The sequence below is a fragment of the Tyto alba genome, unplaced genomic scaffold (assembly GCF_018691265.1).
Source record: "Tyto alba isolate M040663 unplaced genomic scaffold, T.alba_DEE_v4.0 Super-Scaffold_38, whole genome shotgun sequence".
Classification (NCBI taxonomy): domain Eukaryota; kingdom Metazoa; phylum Chordata; class Aves; order Strigiformes; family Tytonidae; genus Tyto; species Tyto alba.
The window spans coordinates 34,722,145-34,741,848 of NW_024881313.1; the positions used below are offsets into that span (position 1 = coordinate 34,722,145).

The 19,704-nt window shown below is 40.1% G+C and overlaps 1 protein-coding gene across 6 annotated transcripts in view; it reads left to right on the top strand.

Annotated features, from left to right (window-relative positions):
* The window catches only part of XYLB (xylulokinase), a 103,804-nt gene extending 86,772 nt beyond the window's left edge, over window positions 1-17,032 (top strand). For all 6 annotated transcript variants that reach the window (XM_033009686.2, XM_033009688.1, XM_033009687.2 and 3 more), the window contains 4 exons: window positions 2,259-2,317; window positions 6,547-6,634; window positions 8,886-8,980; window positions 16,744-17,032. In XM_033009686.2, the coding sequence (XP_032865577.1) occupies window positions 2,259-2,317; window positions 6,547-6,634; window positions 8,886-8,980; window positions 16,744-16,827 (326 nt within the window). In that variant the 3' untranslated portion in view covers window positions 16,828-17,032. The remainder of the gene's footprint in view (window positions 1-2,258; window positions 2,318-6,546; window positions 6,635-8,885; window positions 8,981-16,743) is intronic.
* Window positions 17,033-19,704: the final 2,672 nt, after the last annotated feature.

Genomic DNA, 19,704 nt, shown 5'->3' on the forward strand with positions numbered 1-19,704 from the left:
TTAGCTATATACTGAAATAATTAGTATTTCGCTACAAAAAAAAATAGTGTGAATAAAGATGGGTGTGAAGATAATCAGGGTGTTAAACACTTCTAGACTTGAGATCAGTTTGCCCTCGTGATAGATACCTAACTCAACTAATAGCAGAGTAAATGCATACTCACGAGTAGTTTGTATCGAATAGCTAATGCGCTATAAATTCACTCCTACTTTTCTTATGCTAACTTATTTAAATAGAAGTATCTTGAATTACAGTTATGTCATGAATTGATAATGTAGCCAAAATCTGAATCTTCTGACTTAGCAAGGAGTAATTCTCCTGTCCAGTCCTCGATCCCTAATGCAAACCTGTTATCTGTTACAGGGGTGCTGGAGGCAGCTAGGAGGCACAAATCAGCCCTACCTGGCCTATCAGTTACCACACCAGTGAAAGCAGGCAGCAATATATACTGACAGAACTGTGAAACATTTGGAAGGTTGTGGAGCAGAAGCCCTAGGACATAGAGCTAGCTGCAAGAAGCAGTTGAACTAAGATGTCTTTGCAGTTTTCACAGGGGTGGTTGCTGTTTGGCTTTACCATTTTTATACTGTCCACCATTCCTTCCTGATGGTGATAGCCCAGCAGTTTATTAAGCCCCTTCCCAGGGGCAGTGGAGAGCAAGCATGCCTTATTCTTTGTTTTTAGCCCTTGTGAAGTGTAGCAAACATGTTTGTTTCTCATTCTGTCTTGCTGGCTGTCTCTGAAATGTGGTGTTTTCATGTTGGATATGGTAGTTCTGCAAGAATTTATATTCACAACAAGGTTTATCAAGACAGAATTGCGACTACTAGGCAAATCATTTAGAGTTCAGTTTGGTTTCTAGGAACAAAGGCTTACTAGTTATTTTTCACTGGTTTCTGTGCTATTATGTTGTTGTGATAATCTTGGCAGGGATCTGTCACTTTGTGTTGGTATAATTGAAACTTGTTTTCCCTGAGGAATCACTCTGCTGTTTGTTTTATTTGTTTACTGACATTGACATAGATCCTAATGGCTTTTAAAACCCAATTTGTGCATCACTGAATATCCTCCAAAGAGGAAAATAAAATTAAATTTATCAGTAAAATAGGGTCCCCCATGCAATGCTTTGTCTGGGTCTTAGATTCCACCTGAGCATCTAGCTGTGGGTCTAGAAATGGCATGGAGAGCTGCATCTTTGTTTCTAATTCTGTCTTCGGGGCTTTTTTCATTAAGATACTTGAAAGGATAAATGACAATAAGTTATTTAGGGCATCAGTTCACCAACTTTGCCTTCTGAGAAATAAATTAGCTTTTATTAAAAAGGAGATTAGGATAAAACAACAATCATAATAAAATTCCCCTTTTGGGAGGGTATGCATGATGGTTATCACTTACTATTCCCGTAAAGCAGGGTAATTAAGTGTTCAGATTTTTAAAAGTATACGATATCAAAGTGTTTATGCATTTATTTTGTTTTAAGCCTTTGAAGAATGTTGGTGAGGTCATTCGGACTACTCATGTTCATAATGCTTTGCTGAATTGTGGTTATGGGTAGATATATGGCTTGTTGCATGCTGTGCTCCAGAGGAGTATGCACACAAATAAATGATGAGGCATAGAACAGACGTTCAGGAATGTGAGAAGGAAGAGTGGGTTTCTTTAAGGACTAAAGAATGCAGGATAATTTTTTAACATCTCCAAAGCTGTGGGTTTGCATTGGATGAAGATTCAGATATTTTTTTTTTTGTTTTATTGAAGTGACTTAGACTATCTCTAATTACCTTTTGACACAATTCCTTGTCATTCAAGCATATAGGGATTGCCCAGGTTTCAGTGAACTCTGACTGTGAACATCATGAGGAGATAAGTTTGGAAAATACTGCTGATTTTAAAGGTTATCTGTCAGTTTGTATATATACAGCTATAAGCCAAACCAATCTGACCTCAAACCAGAGCTGTAGTATAATAACACTCTGCCTTTCTTATTGTATATCTCTATTGCAAATCTGCCTGACTTCAATAGAACTATGATAATAATAGATCTGCAGTATTTATGTTGCCTCTTTTAAGGAAGTGTTCTAATGTGAAGGTGGGTAATTAGTGTTATCTCCTTTTTTCACAGAAGGTAAATTAGAGGTACAGAAAGAGAGCCCAGACCATCTCACTCCCACCTTCTTGTTCTCGTTGCTTGGTTCAGTAATGCAAATCTTGACACTAGGCACTTTCTGTCTGATCTGTATGTTGTATTGCATTGCAGTGCCCAGAACAAGGATTTTGGCTACTGGTGGTGCATCTCACAATAAAAAGATCTTACAGGTAAGTAGAAAATTAAATCCTTTGAACTGAACTTGCAGTTAATCTGCATTTTTATTTTGAAGTACCCAATCCAAATTGCTGCAGCTGCACAGGAAGGTGTAGATATGGGATTGTGAATCTGCTGCAGGTCTTTGGGGCTTTTCTTCAGGTTTAGTGTGGGAACTTAGCTGAATGCTAATTTTGTGTTGAACCTTAAAGGTTTTTTTACACTTGACTAGTTTTATGAATGTTTATCTGAAGCACTGGTGGTTTCCAGGTCTCATCACTTACATCAAATCAGTCAGCAAAGAAATCAAGAAGGGACTTGACATGATACCTGAGATCTTTGTAGTTTTTGTCATTCAGATCAAAGTTGGACCATTGGTTTAAACTAGAGAGGGATTTTGCTGGTGTTGAACACTCAAAACCCACCCTAAAGAAACAAAAAAAAAAACCCAGGTAAACCAAGCCCTGCCCTTGTTCTGAATATCTGTTATTTATTGGCATTGTGCCACATATTGGGTGTAAGCTACACTTCTTTATAGTCTTCCCTCTGTCTTCCTTCTTCCCAACTTCCTCTGCTGTTGCTGCACACCCAGCCCTAGTTAAGATCCTTCGCCTGTCTTCTTGAGAACAGTACTGCATGCTCTCTGTTTCTGCCCACAGAGGTATGGCAAAACCTTGCTCACATGGCGGGAGGCTTCTCACCTGGCTTTTGCTATCACAGAACTAGAAATCTGGGTTGGGAATCATCTTGCTTCAATAGAGTCACCTGAGATGTGATGTCTGTATACAATCTGTCAATCCCATAACAGTCGGGGGATATCCCGTCAGTTACAGTGCAAAGGAAACTGGGTGGTGGTTTAACTTACCACACGTAGATAGATGACTCCCTCTGGGTGACCCCAAGAGCTTTCTGTACTCCACTGCCTGCCCTGACAAGCTCCCCTTTGACTAGAGGTGCAGACACTGAGCCTGGAGGTAGGTGTTTACATCAGAAGGCACCTGTCTTGGTCTTAGGCTAAGTCCTAGCACTGAAGTTAGTCGACACAGAGTGAATTGTTTTCTGGAGATGCCAGTCCCTTTCAGTCAGCTAGAGAGAGTCTGGAGGCCAGCCTCAACTATGCACCACGCTCTTTGACAATTGCAATCATATGAAAGGAAGTTTGTATGCTCTGCAAAAGATGAGCTGGAATCAATGGAGGTTGAAGGGCAAAGAGAAGAAAGCTCTCTCTCTCCTAAGGCATCTAAAGCACATGTTTGTATAACCATTGGTTGTACAGCTGATTGGGACACAAATTTGGCATGTTTTGCCTGTAGATGTCACTTCTCTTCATTTGCTTTGGTTGTTTTGCTTAGCAACTTGACATTGGAAAATTAACTGATAGGTTAATTGCTTAAAACATTGGTCCTTACTAGAGTAATTCTACTAAGAATACGTCAAGAAGGAGATTGGGTTAATAGAGGAGTTTGTTTTTAAAGCTGTATTTCCAATTTAGGTGCCAGTAGGATTTCCTTGCTGTGGAATGAAGGCAGAGAACTGAATGTCTTTATCATAGAATCACAGAATGGTTTGGGTTAGAAGGGACCTTAAAGACTATCTAGTTCCAGCCCCCCTGCCATGGGCAGGGCCCCCTTCCCCCAGCCCACGGTGCTCCCAGCCCCGTCCAGCCTGGCCTTGAACCCTTCCAGGGAAGGGGCAGCCACAGCTTCCCTGGGCACCCTGTGCCAGTGCCTCACCCCCCGCACAGGGAAGGATTTCTTCTTTATATCTAATCTACATCTACCCCCTTTCAGTTTAAAACTGTTACTCCTTGTCCTATCCCTACCCTCTCCAATGAAGAGTCCCTCCCCATGTTAAACAGCAATAGTTCCAATACTGACCCCTGAGGAGCACCACTCGTCATTATAACTTAATTCCGCAACATCCACAGCTGAAACACTGTGTGAATGGGAAAATGGTGGTTGTGGTGCTCACTCTGCACGTGTAACAACAGCTGCTTTTAAAACTCATTAGAAGTGTCTTAAAATAATATGATCAATACAGTGTCATCCATTTAATTCAATCACTGGTTAATTGGATCCTCCTTTTTAATTTAATCAAAACCTCAGAAGCCATATCAATTGCACGAAGAATAACAGCTTCCACCCTTATCATGGTCAATTTTGGATAATTTGTTACAGGGCTACAAAATACTATCATTTAATTAATCAACTTTCACTAACTCCTATATTTTACACTGCAAAGGAGGTAACTCAGGAAAATCTGTTAAAAAATATAGTAGGGCAGCTTTCTCCATGGTTCTGGGAACATTTTTATAACATAAGTGTTGCTTGATTAGTGACCACATGAAACACAATGTAATATATTTAACAGTAAAACCTCTAACAGTTTCTTTTTAAATTATTCATGAGAGAGACCACAGTTTCAAATGACTTAATAAATATATGAACTTTGAATAATTTTAATTTTATAATCATGTAGCACAAAAGGTAGTTATTGTTTGTAGTATTACAGCACTTATTAGCATTCAATATAGAGTAGAGCTGCATTGTATAAGGCTCTGCAGAGATGCAAAAAAAAAAAAAAAAAAAGACCTCTGTTGTCTGAATGAATGTACAATTCAAATCTAAGACAAGAAATACCTATTAGAGGTGAGATGAAGAAGCAGATGGGGAATGTGCTGAAACAATACGGTAGTATTGGCTGGCAGGACAGGCAGTGAAACCAGCACTCTCTGACCTTATCATTTCCAGAGGGCTTTTTAATAGATACCATGATTAATTTTCCATTTGTCCTCTAGCACTGAAGCTCATGTATTGCTCAGTGCTTGCTTGCAAGAGAAGTTAGGCAATACTGATTTGGCTATTTTACCAGAATAGAGTGTTTTAAGTGCATAAGCTCAGGCTTTCATTGGATTCTAGTTAGCAGCCAGCCATTTTTGTTTAAAATTATGAAAATTGGTGATTTTCAAAGGTTTGAATTTGCAGATTCCTCACAAACTTTCAGAGAAAGAGGAAAAATCCTTTAGAAATGTCACATACTATTTCTTTTCTATATCATATATGGATTGAATTTGTTAGTCATCTTTTATGAAGCCCTGGGGCCCGTGATCAGTAGGGCTACAAATTCCTGGATTGGGGTTGCAGATCACTAGTCGAAATGGTTTAGATTCCTGGACACTGTGGCCTTATTTTAGGCTCAATTCTGTGGATGTAAATTGGGTGATACACTGTTCCCTTGGGCAAAAGTAATAAAACCAGCACAAGTTAAAACTGAATTGTTACTTGCTTCTTGCGTTGCTCAGCCCGAGGGGCATCTGCAATCCTAGAGGTGATGAAACCAAAATGGAAGGAGTTTGTTGACAGTGGTTTTGGAAAAACAAGTACTGAACCTCCTGTGTCCTTATCCGAATATGTCTTCATTGTACCCCTTCAGTATCAGTTTTCCTAAACCTGTACTGTGGGGAAGAGCACATGTACTCAGGGAATGCGAGATGCCTGTTGTCGATTTCAGTGCAGAACAATGTGTGGTCAAATAACTTTACTATCTGTTGGATGCCATAATAAATTATTTGCTTGTAAAGTGTTTTTTTGCATTGCTCAAGCCAAGTCGAGAAGTGTCTTGGTATATCTTCATAGCTAAAGATCCCTTGAATACAGGAAAGTTCCTGGTAAACGTAGAGACTGTGTAACCAGCTCCTGTGTCATTCTTCCTGATAACCCTAATATGATGGGAATGGTGGAGGTGAAGAAGACAGGCTTGGGAGGCCTTCATACTACTGGGGCTTTTATTTTATCAAAGTTGAGAACTGAGGATTCATAACTGGTTCCTCTCTCCTTCCTTCCCACATGGCTCAGCCATAAATGTGATGGGAGAAAGCAGGCACCAGTTGTGGGTTCCTGAGCAGATTTCCTTGCTTTGATGCAAGCCTGTGGCATGGGCTGATTGTGTGGGTTTATGAAGGGGACGATGCTTGAACCCAGACTCCTCTGAACTTGAAATAGAGAGATTTGGAGAGAAATAAGACTTTGTTTCTTGGCTACAGTTACATCTCTAGCTCAGATTGACCAATACCCTGTTGTGTGACAAGTTTGAGATTCGTTGTTGCATGTGGTGCTTCCTTCATGGGTAGCCAAATGCTTGGCTGGGGTATATGGTAGTTATTTGTTTTCCTAAGCAGTGATAGGGGATTGCTTATCCCTTGTCTTCCATGGACATGCGTAACTGATGCTTTGATACTTCTCAGGTCCTGTCTGATGTGTTCAACGCACCGGTGTACACTATTGATACTGCCAACTCTGCTTGTTTAGGAAGTGCTTACAGAGCAATTCACGGTAAGACTGTAAGGAGATACTTCTGAGCAGTCTGGGCATTTAATTTCAGTTGGTTAATACTTGGGATTAACATTACTGAAAATGAGGGGAGAATAAAGCTGTGTGGATCTGACTGGAAGGTCACTCAGGTCAAAGAGGGTTTTTTGCTCTTAGTACACTTGGATCAGGCCCAAGAATAACATTTATGTTATAATTCAAGTCTGGTGGCTGCTTCTCAACCAAGGGATAGGGCCTGGAAACTCTTCATACTGACAGGGGAAGGTCTAGGACCTTAATGTGATGAGTTGCTACCTTTATGTGCTGCTCTTGGACAAATACAGCCAACTGAAGATGCTGGTGTAACCTGCTGCCCTGGTTTGTGGATCAGGCTGTAAACTGGATTGCTGAAATGATCAAACCAAACAAAAGGTCAGTCCTAGCAAAGATGATCAGAGAGAGCAGGGATGGCAGGACCAGTAATACTGCTGGCCAAGCAAATGTTATTAAACCAATATGTATCTTCCAGCTTTTAAACGTCAAGAAGAAGGATATGCAAGGTATCCTGGGCTCCACGGTCAAGTATGCACTTTCTCTTATAAAAGCATAAATCCTGAGATACTCTTAGGTTGACCAGTCATTTTGCTTGCTGTACTACACCACTCACTGTAATGCAGCAGTCCAAGTCCTAGATGTAAAATGTTAATTAACTTGATCTGTTAATGCATACAGGTGTATGCTAAGGCTGGGTCATCAGCTCTTTAAGAGTTGAATCCCAGGCAGGAATTTTTATTCACGTATTTTAAAACAGTTTCTAATATCTTACGGCTGAACAAATCAAGGAATGTGTATCAAATTCAGGAGTCCCTATTTAGACCAACTTTTGTTAGCCTCATTTTTTCTGATTTAGGATTTGAACCTGAAGACATGGATAGCTTCTGTACAAGTTCATGTAATATCATGGGCTTGCAGCAAGCGTGGAAAAGATAACAGCAGCCATCAGAAGGAATCAGCCAAGTTTTAATTTTAGAAGCAAATTCTGCTGTCACATTATAGCATCTGAAGTCTACATGCTCTCTTGCATTTGAAAACAGCACAGAAAATTGCACAGCCAAAACCCGAGTCAATGTTTTTAGTGCACAGAGCATGTTCTTCTCTTTGTTTCCAGAAGAGACACAAGGGTTCTGTCAGGCAAAGTATGCTTTTGCAGGACAGTGGAAACAGTACTGCTCGATTATCAGTATGTTTGAAGCCACAGTGGGACTGTTCTTCCACCTTGGGGGCCAAGTTTCCAAACTCTTTTTCTCTGTACTCAGACTTTGCCTACTGCTGCAGAAGCTACCAGAAGCTTCCCAGCACCTAATGCTGCAGGCAAATTCCTTGTCTGCGAATGCATGTGAAACATGGAGCTGTCATTAATGTTTGTACAGATATTTCATATATATGGAAGATGTGTATTCCCTCTGCCAGTTTGGCATATGAAATCTTGGGGCTTGGTTGACAGAGCATTTGAGTGAAGATTTCAGATGCCATGCTGATGGAGGGACTTCTTAGCTCAGGTAGTCTGCCAGCCAGCCCCCAGGGGCTTGCTGTGTGGGTTTCTAAACGGCATTTTTGATTGATGCTTTCAGCTGACTCACTCTTGGCCAAACAAAGGAATTGACTAAAAGTGAAGACTTGCTAATATAAATGAAATATTGATGGCAAGGGCACCTTAATAATATTACAGTGCACATCTGCAAGTAAGGTGTTCCACAGTTAGCCTGGGGTTCTTAGCAGCTGTACAAGAAACTCCTGAAATGCTACAATTCATTTGCAAAGCAAAATGCTGTAGTAGCAGAACTCCTCTATTACTCTGCTTCCTTATATATAAACATATTTAATAATTTGTAGTATATTTTCTTGACAGTGTTTTCACTTCTCTTGCTTTTTTTGTTTAGTCACATTTTGTCCTTGAATTCCTAGCTTCCACATATTTTCACGGCTGTTTACTGTATTGTTGTAACCATAAATAATTACTGATATTGTTGAATAGCATTTCTGCTGCTTACTTATTCTCCAGAGTACAAATTGAGTGATTGGCAAAAACTCAATCACAGAGTCCCCACTTCCCGGGCTAGCGCGTGGGAATGTAAGATCTTCTGCCATTTATCCTTCAATCCTGAATGCTGACCTGACCAGGGAAGATCAATATAATGTATTAATTTGCCAGGGAGTCAAGGCACATCCCTCATCGTGCTTTTTGCATTGATCAGAATTGTGATTCTCATTGCAGGGCTTGTAGCTGAGATGAATGTGTCCTTGGCTGATGTCGTGAAATTAGCACCGGAGCCTAGATTGGCTGTTACACCAGCCGCTGGGGCTGAGGAGGTGAGCAGGCTTGAGAATACCATTTTTCTTTTCATTTCCTGTCTGTCTCAAAATGTAGTGGTTTACTAATTCTTCTCGTAAATAGATTAATTTAAGAAACATTTGGTTACACAACTCTTATTCCTTGTTGTAAAAATAGATTTGATTTTGAGGGATCTTTAGTGTTGTAATGGTGCAACAATCTGATCACTCCATCCAGCTCTGTGAGAGTAATTTTTCCTAACTGGGTGTGATCAGAGAGCAAAATCTGTTCCTTAAGGGTCAGAAAAAATTATGAAATAGGTTGAATTTGGATACAGGTCAGTCAGGTTGTAACTGATAATATTGACAAAATACTCTTGACTTCTTTGGAGCCATCAGCATGGAAAAAAGTGTGGTGACGGTGCTCTCTGACCTCTTGGAAAACATCCCCCCAAATCCTTCCTGTCTGATCTTAAACAGTGATCTGCAATTGTATATCTTCACCTGTAGCTCCCATTTGGAAAGTGTGCCAACTGGGAGGATTCAGTTGGCACAAGTCTTCAGTGCTGCGCTCATCCTAGGAATTTCAGCACATCTGAACGTGAAGCTTGTGCTTTATGGGAACACATAGATAAAGCAAAAGAAATAGTCATTGCTACGTGGTTCCAGCCCCTGTAAAACCAAGGAAGGAATAGTTGCCTCAGGCCCTCCAGTGCAACCCTGAACCTCTTGCTATCAGATGCCAAAGGCCTTAGTTTACAACAGCTTCTGAAATACAATGTCCAATAGTAAACAATACAATATAACAAGATTCCTAGAGAACGCAAGTTTAAATAACCAAAGGTGAATCCAACTCTGTCTTCAGCTGTGCAGAAAATTCTTTTAGATCAACACAGCCTTACACTCTCCATTTATGAGATTTGGATGTGCCCTAACTACAGGCAACAAGGTTTTAAAGCTTTTATTTAAACTGGGAAATTAATGATCTGCCAAATCTACTAACTCCCAGCTACATGTGTAGTGAAGCACCAGATATCATCATGAGTAATAATAGAAATGATCATGCTGCATTGTGCCTGCCAGCATATTATTTAATTATTAACTGAGATGGAGGAGCTCAGTAATCGAATAGAAGTCCCCTTCAGAAATATTAAGACATTGAATAATTTAAACTTGATTGATCTGATCTCATTTACTCAACCTTCCCCCCTCATTTTAAAAGATAAAATAATTAACAGCAATGGCCTGTGTCATGCATGTTGCAGCTGAAGCCTTCTGCAGGGAATATACTTCAGGAGCAGATCTCTGGTGTCTGATTCCACCTCACGTTGCTGCCCTGTTCCCCCCAAAAATGCTGTGTGCTGAAAAGCTGCCAGGCTGGCTTGTGTGGAGGTGGAGAGTGCTCAGAGACCTGCTTTTTTGACCCCCTGGTGCTGCTTCAGCTGTAAAACTCAAGGGCAGGGAATACAGCTGTCAGTCACAGGGGCCTTGCAAGAGCAGCAAGCACCTTGTACCCCTGCAGGGGCCAAGCTAACCTAACTGGAAAGATCAGTGGGAAATTCATTTACCTCTTTCTATTTTACTGTCTGCATAAAATGGCCTGGAAGCTAAAAGAGTTAATTATCTCCCTCTCAATACTTTTCTTCTCCTTTTCCACTTGGTTAGACCTGGCTCTCATAGCACATCTTTTTATTGGTTTTAAATGATGTACAGCAGTGAATTATTGCCCCAGTAGATAGGAGTGAATGATAGAGAAGGTAGTGGCCAAACAGCATGTGAAGGAATAAATATTCCTGTGCTTTAGCTTAGCTTGCCAGCTTCATTCCATTAGAAGCAGCTTCTTGAAATTACGCATTCCTCATATTTTTTTTTCTTCCTGTCTTAGAATTTTGTAGTTGATGGTAGACTCCCTGGCTAGTTTCATGGCTATGAAACTGCAGAAAGCCAGAGGGCCTGTCAGTAATACAGTGTGTTAGCATGAACAGTGCAGTGAAAATTCATAATGTGATGAGTCAGTTAGATTCTGTTTTTTTACAGAGCTGCATCTTCCTGTCCATCCAGTTTCATTCTGTTGAGGTTAGAACCTTTCACTTAAATGGCGGTTCTTTTTATAAACTTCGAAGTCATCCTGAGGTTAAGTTGTGTCTCACTGAGGAGCTCTTCCAAAAGAGTCTGGCTAACCAATGTGAAATTCCCCGGACCACTTCCCTACATTTTTTGGATGGCTACAGCTAAATCATGGCAGAGTGGATTAAAAACAGGTCATAACATATCAATCTACTCTGATTTCATCCTTTTTTTCCTGGTATAGGTCAGAGACAACATGTGTTAGATCACTGAAGAGAGTAAAACCTCCTATAGACAGAGGTCAAATGCAACAGTTTGATGTAGCTTCATCTTCATTGCCAAGGCTTATGCATGTGGTAGGGGTTTACAGAAACCAGAAATGCAAAAAATGTTTCTTTGAAAGGAAGGGCAGGGCACAGGACACAACTTTTCCAGTTCAATTAAACTGATGGGCAGGTAAAATAGAATAAAGTCACAAAATGGGAAATGTAGAGCTTGTGATGGGTGATGAACTAGTAGTTAGTGAAAACTGAAGTCCCATAAGTTACAACTTGTCTGGCAAAAACATGACTGTATCCTGTAGCAGACCATCCTGCCTTGAAGAGACCATTTCAAAGAGGACAAATCCCTCCCTGTGGCAATGACCCTAAGTCTCTTAGTTGAGCCTGATTTCGCAGTATATTTGTAGATTGAGGGGGCTCACTTGAGCTTGTTTCTAATTCTGTTGATACCCAAACAGGTCATAAGGTATTCTGGTGGTAACCACTGTGGTGATAGTCTTTGGTCACTTACTCAGCCAGGCTAGCTGAAGTCAGCCCTCTGTGGGTTAACCTGATGAATCCTTCTTCCTTATTTTCAGAATACCAAAAATTAAAGATTCATCTCACCTTTTTGGAGCCTCCTCTCCCCCCTGAGGAGAAAGAATCTATTATTCCAGCATTAGAATTCAGATCTATTTTAGTAATCTCATAAAACTGAGATGATTGGCTAGTTGGTTAATTAAGCAAAAAAGCATGAGAGAGAACATGATTATCTGGAGTTGATCACTTGTGTTTATACAAGCTGTGTGCCTGTGACATAATGTCAAGTTTATTGTAGTGTTGTCCTGTAGGGTTTTGTAGGGAGAAGGCGTAGCATAGTTCACTACCTCAGGATGTGTAATTTTTGATTGCATTATTGACTCTACTGAGATGTATTAATCTTGAAAAAATTCAAGAAGAGAAAATGTAGACCTAACAGGTTTTCTTGACTTCGGTGAATTGCTTTGTAAGTAGGTGGATTTATAGAAGTGACCTGAGTACCCAGGAAGGTTATAATGACCTATTTATTGATTTAAAATAATGACATTTTTGTTGAGTTAGATTTTGGAGGGGGGAAGTTGTTTTCTAGAATTGGTTTAGGTTGGTAATTTAGTGCAAAGTAGGTAATAATAATACAATGACAAAAATATAATAGGTATTGATGGGAGTTTGATTAAGGTGATTTGTGTAGCCAGTATTTTTTTTTAACCTATTAAGCTGATTAAGATAGGCTTGCAGAATGAATATCTGAAGTAAATAAAGTAACTGTTTGAGGTATGGTTCCTTGGAGGAGTCTTCAGAATATTTCAGGACTGTTGTATTCTTTCTGCTTTATTAATATTTTTTCTGTGTTAAGAAAGGTGCACGAATGCTGTGATTTAAGAAATAAAGAGTTACCAATGTTTTATTTTTAGGAAAATCTCTTTGAGAAATTTGAGTTTGGTTTAAAAAAAAAAAGAACCTATCAGAAGTAGCAGTGTGTGTGTGAGAGACTGATTAATTTTAATCTATTCAGGGTAGATTAAATGTACTTGGGTAGATTAAAATTAGATAATCATCAGCATCATCTTTGTAATTTGTAAATTTTGAATTGCTCCAATCATTGGCTAACACAGCATTGCAGGAGATAGAAAGATACATGTGGATTATCATTTGTAGTAATAATTTATAGCTGGTTTTGCTTTTAGAGGGTGGCAGGGACAATGTAAACAGTAAAAGCCATGTTGAGTTCATAGGATGGTACTATAAAGAGATATAATATAGGATGACATATTTGATTTGGACTAGAGAGCAAGGTAACGTTTATTTGAATGCATTTTCCAGGCAGGGCAGATGAAGTTATTCTCTGTTATAATGCAATATTTATCATTAACATTTGCTTAGTTATTTGTGGGACAGTCGGAGTGTGGCCAAATTGTCCCAGGAGAGAAGTTTAGGGTTTGTAAATTAAGCCATCAGAGTACTGCTGATGTTGTGGAGTAGGCTATAGAGTTAAGCAGGGGAAAAGGCCGTAATATAGCAAGGGCAATTAAATTATGGACAATAATAAGGTTCATGTTGTGATACATGTAATTACTTTTGTTGAATATCATGGTTTGATATATTAGGTTTGAGACTATGACAGAGAGGGAGTTTATGTTCTTGAGTTTTTATGAATCGTTGAGAGTTCTTTATTCCCTTTATAAAAATAAATCTATATAATTGCCTCAAGAAAAAGACTCCTGGTATCGCTTAGGAGGAGTTGCCTGAGGTTCCATGAAGGCTGTTCAGTCGCAGCAGATGTGGAGAAGCATCTTTCACAGACACACTGCGCACTCAGGCCATGTTCTCGATCAGTGCAGCTTGGCTTTTCTTCTCTGTACTTGAGCTGCACTGCTTTGGCCCCAAACTTTATCTGGTGTCAAGCTGGCATGTAAAATCCTGCTTGTGAAAAGCTTGTAGTACTGCTGTGCTTATTAGCCATAATGTACTGGTGGTGTTACAGCCAAATTCCCTGAGGAAGGGGGATTTAAGACTTTGGCTTAGCCCTCTAAACTGCGCTGCTTTTTACCCCAAATGAACAGGAACAGAGTACAAGGAATATTCTTAATTTTTTGTTTGTATTTTTTTCAGATGGTCCATAATGCAGCATTCATTTACACTAATGGCTGAGAAGCTTATTGCAAATGTCTGAATTTTCTCAATTAGCAAGCTAAGTGCTTAAGTCCAATAAACAGGGAAAGAAACTGTATCAGTAAATGTGGTTGTTCATTTATTTTGACACATTTTAATTTAGAGTGATGTATTAACAATAATACTTCCCAGCCTTCTAGTAAATGCTCTGTTGTGTATTTTATAAAAATACTGCTGGGTAAGTAATATGAAGCCTGCTTTCTCAGTGCCTGAGCTCACTTACCACTGCAGCTCTGTTGTGCTGAATCTTTGCTGAGAAGCTCTTAGGGTTTATCAAATTTACAGAATAGCAAAGTAAGAAATGGCAAGGCTTGATTATAGATGCTTCAGTGAATAAAGGAGCTGGTTTTATTTGACATACTGATACTCCCAGTATAGCCATAGTTGCCTGCTCAACATTTTGTTTACTCTGATGTGCATATTTAGCAGAAATGGGAGCAATAATATTCTTTGGGAACATTACAAGAATATATATACGTACTTCACTGAGCCCTCAAGACCCTCATGTAGTTAGTTAAAAATACCATGCTGAGTCATGTGGCATTTCATAATAGTGGTGCGATTTATTTTCTAACCCCATAAATTTGCATAAATCTCCATGATCTCAGTATCACTGTCCTGTGGAGGAGTTGGAGCACATATATGTTAAATGCCTTGCCCGAGATCACTGAATGAGTCTGTTGCAGAGGTAGGAGTAGATAGGTTTCTCTGTTTTAAGCAGTGAAAGACACTGTAACACTCAGTCACTCTGAGATGGGTTTAAAAACTGTTCTGATGATGTCCTGATGGCTAGCAAACAGTGTCTCTTTCCATTTGCTGTGGATGCTCCTTCTCTTCTTCCCCTTCATATACTTAATCTCTTGTAGAAATGTACTTTAATTTCTGTAACATTTGGTTGTTAAAAGGGAAAGGTTGACCAAAACAGGCTCCTCCTGCAGAATTTGTCCGTTAAGTCACTCTGACCTGCCAGTGTGGAAGGTGGAAGTGAGAACAAAGAGATAAATCCAGGTTTTACTGGTCAAACTGAAACTATCATTCAGGAGGGGAGAAACAAAAAAAACTGGGTATTTTGCAATTGATTGAAACACAAAACCAAAAGATGCAAATTCTTTATTTCCTAGATGAGAAAACTATGATTTTTTTTTTTTCTTTCATCTGAAAAAGCGTGATCGCTACAGACACTGAGGCTACTGCAGGACTGTACATAAAAATGCACAAGAACAACCCTGTCTCTTCCTGCATCCTCTTAGTTTGCACTTGAAACATTTTCCTCCTGAATTTTTCATGCATATTCATGTACAGTTGTTGGCGATGGATCTTACCTGGAAAAGGATAAAATGCATTTAAATGCTGGATCTCACTTACTGATGAGAGCAGTAATTCAGTTTACTGGGTATGATTCATTATGGCTCTATAACCTCTCTGAACCTGGAGCCAGGAGCGAGACTGCTATGACTATGAATAACATCAGTGCGGGGGGCGTGTAGACTAGACTGGCGGCCCCTAGGATTCATTGCGGCAGGGGGATGACCTTACAGCATCCTCCTAAGGACTGCTCGAGCCTGTACCAGACCCCACACTGTCTCCTAGCAGTCCCTTCTTTGTGCTCGAGCCAGCAAATGAGTGAAACTGTCCTGGTACGGCTTGTCAAACTACGATTTTATAAGATGGACAGTTAAAACCAGAAAGAGGAGATAAGAAAGAAGGTGTATCTCCAAGATCTAGATGAAGTCTTGTTTTGGATTGGAGCTGGCAGTAGGGCTGGACTCTGTTCGGGATTTCTGCTATGTAACCTGGTCGTGTACAAGCACTTCATCTTCTGTGATATGTCCTGTGATGAATTTGAAGCAGAGAGAAAAAAAAAAAAATTAGGTAACAAATGAAACAAACCCCAACATCGTTCTTACCCATATCCAAAAGCTGAGGGTGTTTTTGAAGCTGGGGTTTTAAATACATTTTAGTCTTGATTCTTCTTTCTGTCGTCGTAAAAATTCTGGATCTAAAATTTCCTGGAGAATTCTAACTAGGGAAGTACAAATAAGCTACTCGGATACTCGGTGTAGTTGTGGCAAGAAGTTGGGTCTCCATATGTTCTCCTGGGCCTGGGCTGAGGGAGCAAGGAGCCTGGCCATGGAACAGATTGCAGATGGAAAAGTCGTGACTGTGAAAGATGTGAAGTAGAGAAGAAGCTCAAATAGATAAGGGAGTATGAGAGGGGTGGGAGGGGGAGTGAGAAGTGTATTTTAGAAGGACCTGGTCAGCATATCGGCCAAGGAAGACCTTTCTGATGGTGGTGTTTGTGCTAGAGGGTGGCAGTGTGCTTATTAGCAAGGCAGAGGAGGAGGGGACAGAGGCAGTGATCCGTCCTGAGGTAGCAGAGGGAGGCAAGGACAGGAGTTCTGCCTGGGTGATTAGGACAGCTATTACTGAGGGAGCATGTCAGACTGGGAGAGGTGACTTCAGCTGAGCTGCTTCCTCTGGAAGTAATGACTTCTGCTTATAGCAAGAACGTAGCCACAATAAGAACAACCTGTGCATATCATAAAATTAAGCTGTAAAGGGGAGATGGTAAAAAGAGCTGTGACATTTGAAGAAGGAAGACTCTGCAGCATTTTCTTGAACTAATTGGGAAAAAAAACCCCAAACCTTCAGGTACCTACAAAGATGCTGCATTTTTCAGGTCTGAAGATGTTTTTTAACTACAGTGTGATTTAAAAACCTAATTTTTCAACCTAGACATATTTATTTCTTTTCCCTTTTTAGCTCTATCGTCCACTTCTGAAAAGATATGCTGAGCTTGAACAGAAGGTTGTCTACAACCCAACCTCATCTTGTCTTGCAAAATAGAAGCAAACAAAATTTATAAGTTGAATGAAGAGTGGACTCCCAAGGAGAAGATCAGAAAAGATTTGCTCAGAATTTACTGGAGTTGTTTAAATCATTTTGTTCCTCTTAGTAGACAAATAATTTTTAAATGTCTGTGTTTGAGTGTGTTGGTGGAAAAAATTACATTGTGATTGAAAACCTGATTAAAAAAGCATCATATTGCTCAGTGTGTTTGTGACTTCAGTTTTTCTTAGATACTTTTTCAGATCACTGTTGTTTTGGAATAGCTGGATGACAAAGTCAAGTCCCTTGTATGTATGAATCACTCTACCCATCCCTATCAGCTTTGATTATGGAATCATGCCAGCTTCTGCATACCTATCTAGCACAGTATCTTAATTTCACAACTTCTCTTGCTTAAGTATTTTGAGACTATCTTTCTGTACATCTGTAACTTGTCGATGTTTATATCTCTGCCTACATGAAACCAACAGAAAGCATAAACACATTGACTTAATCCCATCTTTCTTTAATATGTGGAGATTTGTGGTGTGAAGGCTGATTAGAGTCTTTGAAGACTCCATGGAATCCTCAGAGAAGGGGAATTCTTGTTACATGACACGATGGAAAGTCTGTCGTGTGATAAAACTTGATGTGGTTGGATTTTATAAATTCTGGAGAGTGCAGAGGCCTTATGTGATACAGACACCATTGCACAATGATTTACTTGACATCAGTTTTGTAAAAAGGAAAATGGGGGAACAAATGTGGGAAGCTGCACATGTTTCTTTTCCATTTCAAAAAGCAGAGTCAGTTCATCCGCACAGTGGTTTGGGGTTCCTGTGTTTTCCTTTCCTCCTTCAGGTGTCATGGCTATGGAATTCTTCGTGTCATGCTGAGGAGTGTGACTGCAGAAGTAGGACTCTGCTTCTAACAGGACATGAAGGTCACATTTTTTTATACCACCAACATCCCATATCTTTCTTGGAGATCAAAAGCAGAACTGGTGACTGTCTTGCTCTGTTGTTACTCTTTCACTTCAAATGTTTTAGTCCAGATTAAGTAGCCTCTAACTGAGAAAATCTTGAGAGAAAATACAAGCCAGGAGTTCTTTCTGTGGAGATGTGTGGAAGTTGCAGAGTTTGAATGAACATCCTAAATCACCGTGTGCAGCTGGGAACACTTTACTGCACCATTCTGCAGTGCCTGTATCTTTCCCTTAGGATACAATTTCTTCTGGGAATTAAGCAGACTTTGTTAATGAAAGTGACTGAAGCCTTTCTTCCCTTCTTGTAGAAGTTGTAATGTGCCTAGGGAATAAGCCGGGGAATTGTAGGGAGAAGAGGATCTCTTTATTGAGTATTTGAGAGCTAGATTACATCCCTGCTGGAGCTGGGTGACTCCAATTTGTATTCTTCACATTACAGTGACATAGGAGCGCTTTCCCTGTCCCTGCTGCGTCTCTGCAGTGAGGGTGAGAACCCCTTGCCATGACTCACCTCGGGAGTGGCAGGGGAATGGGGACATTCCTCCTTTGCTCTCCCTTTTGTATTTAAGTACTTCATTTGCAAGTACGAAAGGTGCTTTTTTTTGTTCACAACTGAATAATTATAACTTCTCTTGATATTAGTATGATTACTCAGGAAGGTCAAGAATTACATTTCCGAGTTTCTAAAGCAGGTTTCTTTTAAGCAATTGCTTTAAAAGGTGGCATTATAAATACACATCTATCTCTTTTATGTGCTTATTATTCTGGGTCCCAAGGTACAGTGCTAAAATGTATAATACTTCTCACAGGTCTCCACCGTCAGCAGTTGCTTTGTCATTGAGCAAGGCTATAGAGAGGTGCAGAAGGATTCATTAATGTAGGTTAAACAATGCATACTAGTTTAAGCAGCATTGCCATCATCGTTAGTCTTTAGTTCTGCCTGGTTACTGGTTTGACATCAAGGTTAACCACACAGGGAAGGGATTCAGAGAGTCTTTTTAGCTTTGTGCAGTTTTGGTGACAATTTTTTGAGTAGCTCACTTAGCATATCAGAGTGAGAAAACTGATATCTCTTGTAGCTTTGTGGCTTTTTTTGCCTGTGAAATGGGAGATTCAGGATCAATTTCTCACTCAGCTGAAGAAGGTTAAAGCTTACGTTTCCCAGCTCATAGCACATGTTGGAACATTTCTGGGTAATATATTGGCTCCTAACAAAGTGTTCTGTGGTAGATGTAATCTAGATGATATAACTACTTTCTGGGCCTGGGCTGTCCTCTGTGTAGGGAGAAGGAAACACTTCCTTCTCTCTTGGGCTGGGTTGGGATGCTCTGATGTGACTTTCACGTTAGCATTAAAAAGATTTCCTTGGGGTAGCTGATGCACTATGTGCTTGCTGCAGGAGTCCCTAAGAAAACACTCACGTGCAAGGCTCTGAAGGGCCAGGAGTTGAGCGCCACTGAATTACAGTATTGCTGTGGTGATGAGTTTGTTAGGGCTGGCCTCTGAGGAATGGTGTCTGGAGTATAAGAATTTATAGACAAGCTCTTTTTTTTCCAGCTCACGAAAGTTGCATATGTACACTGACTAGTGTCAGATAGAATAAGACTCAATAAATCTCCCTCTTGAAAGATCCTTTGAAGAAAAGCTGCTGTAAGACTTGCACCACTCTTTGTCTTTCTAGGAATGCACATTAGCCTGACAAGGAACCACAGGCTTCTTGCTCTTGCATGCACACCACTTTAAAACGCCCCCAGTAATGGAAGAATCTGGTGTGCTTTGGTTACCAAAATCATGTGGTTTTTTGCCAGCTTGCCTACCTTGTGTTATTGTGGTTGTCTGGAATAGAGAGGTTACTTACTTAACATCTTAGCTATCAGAAATTTAAAGGTGAGCCAATGTCCTCTACCTCA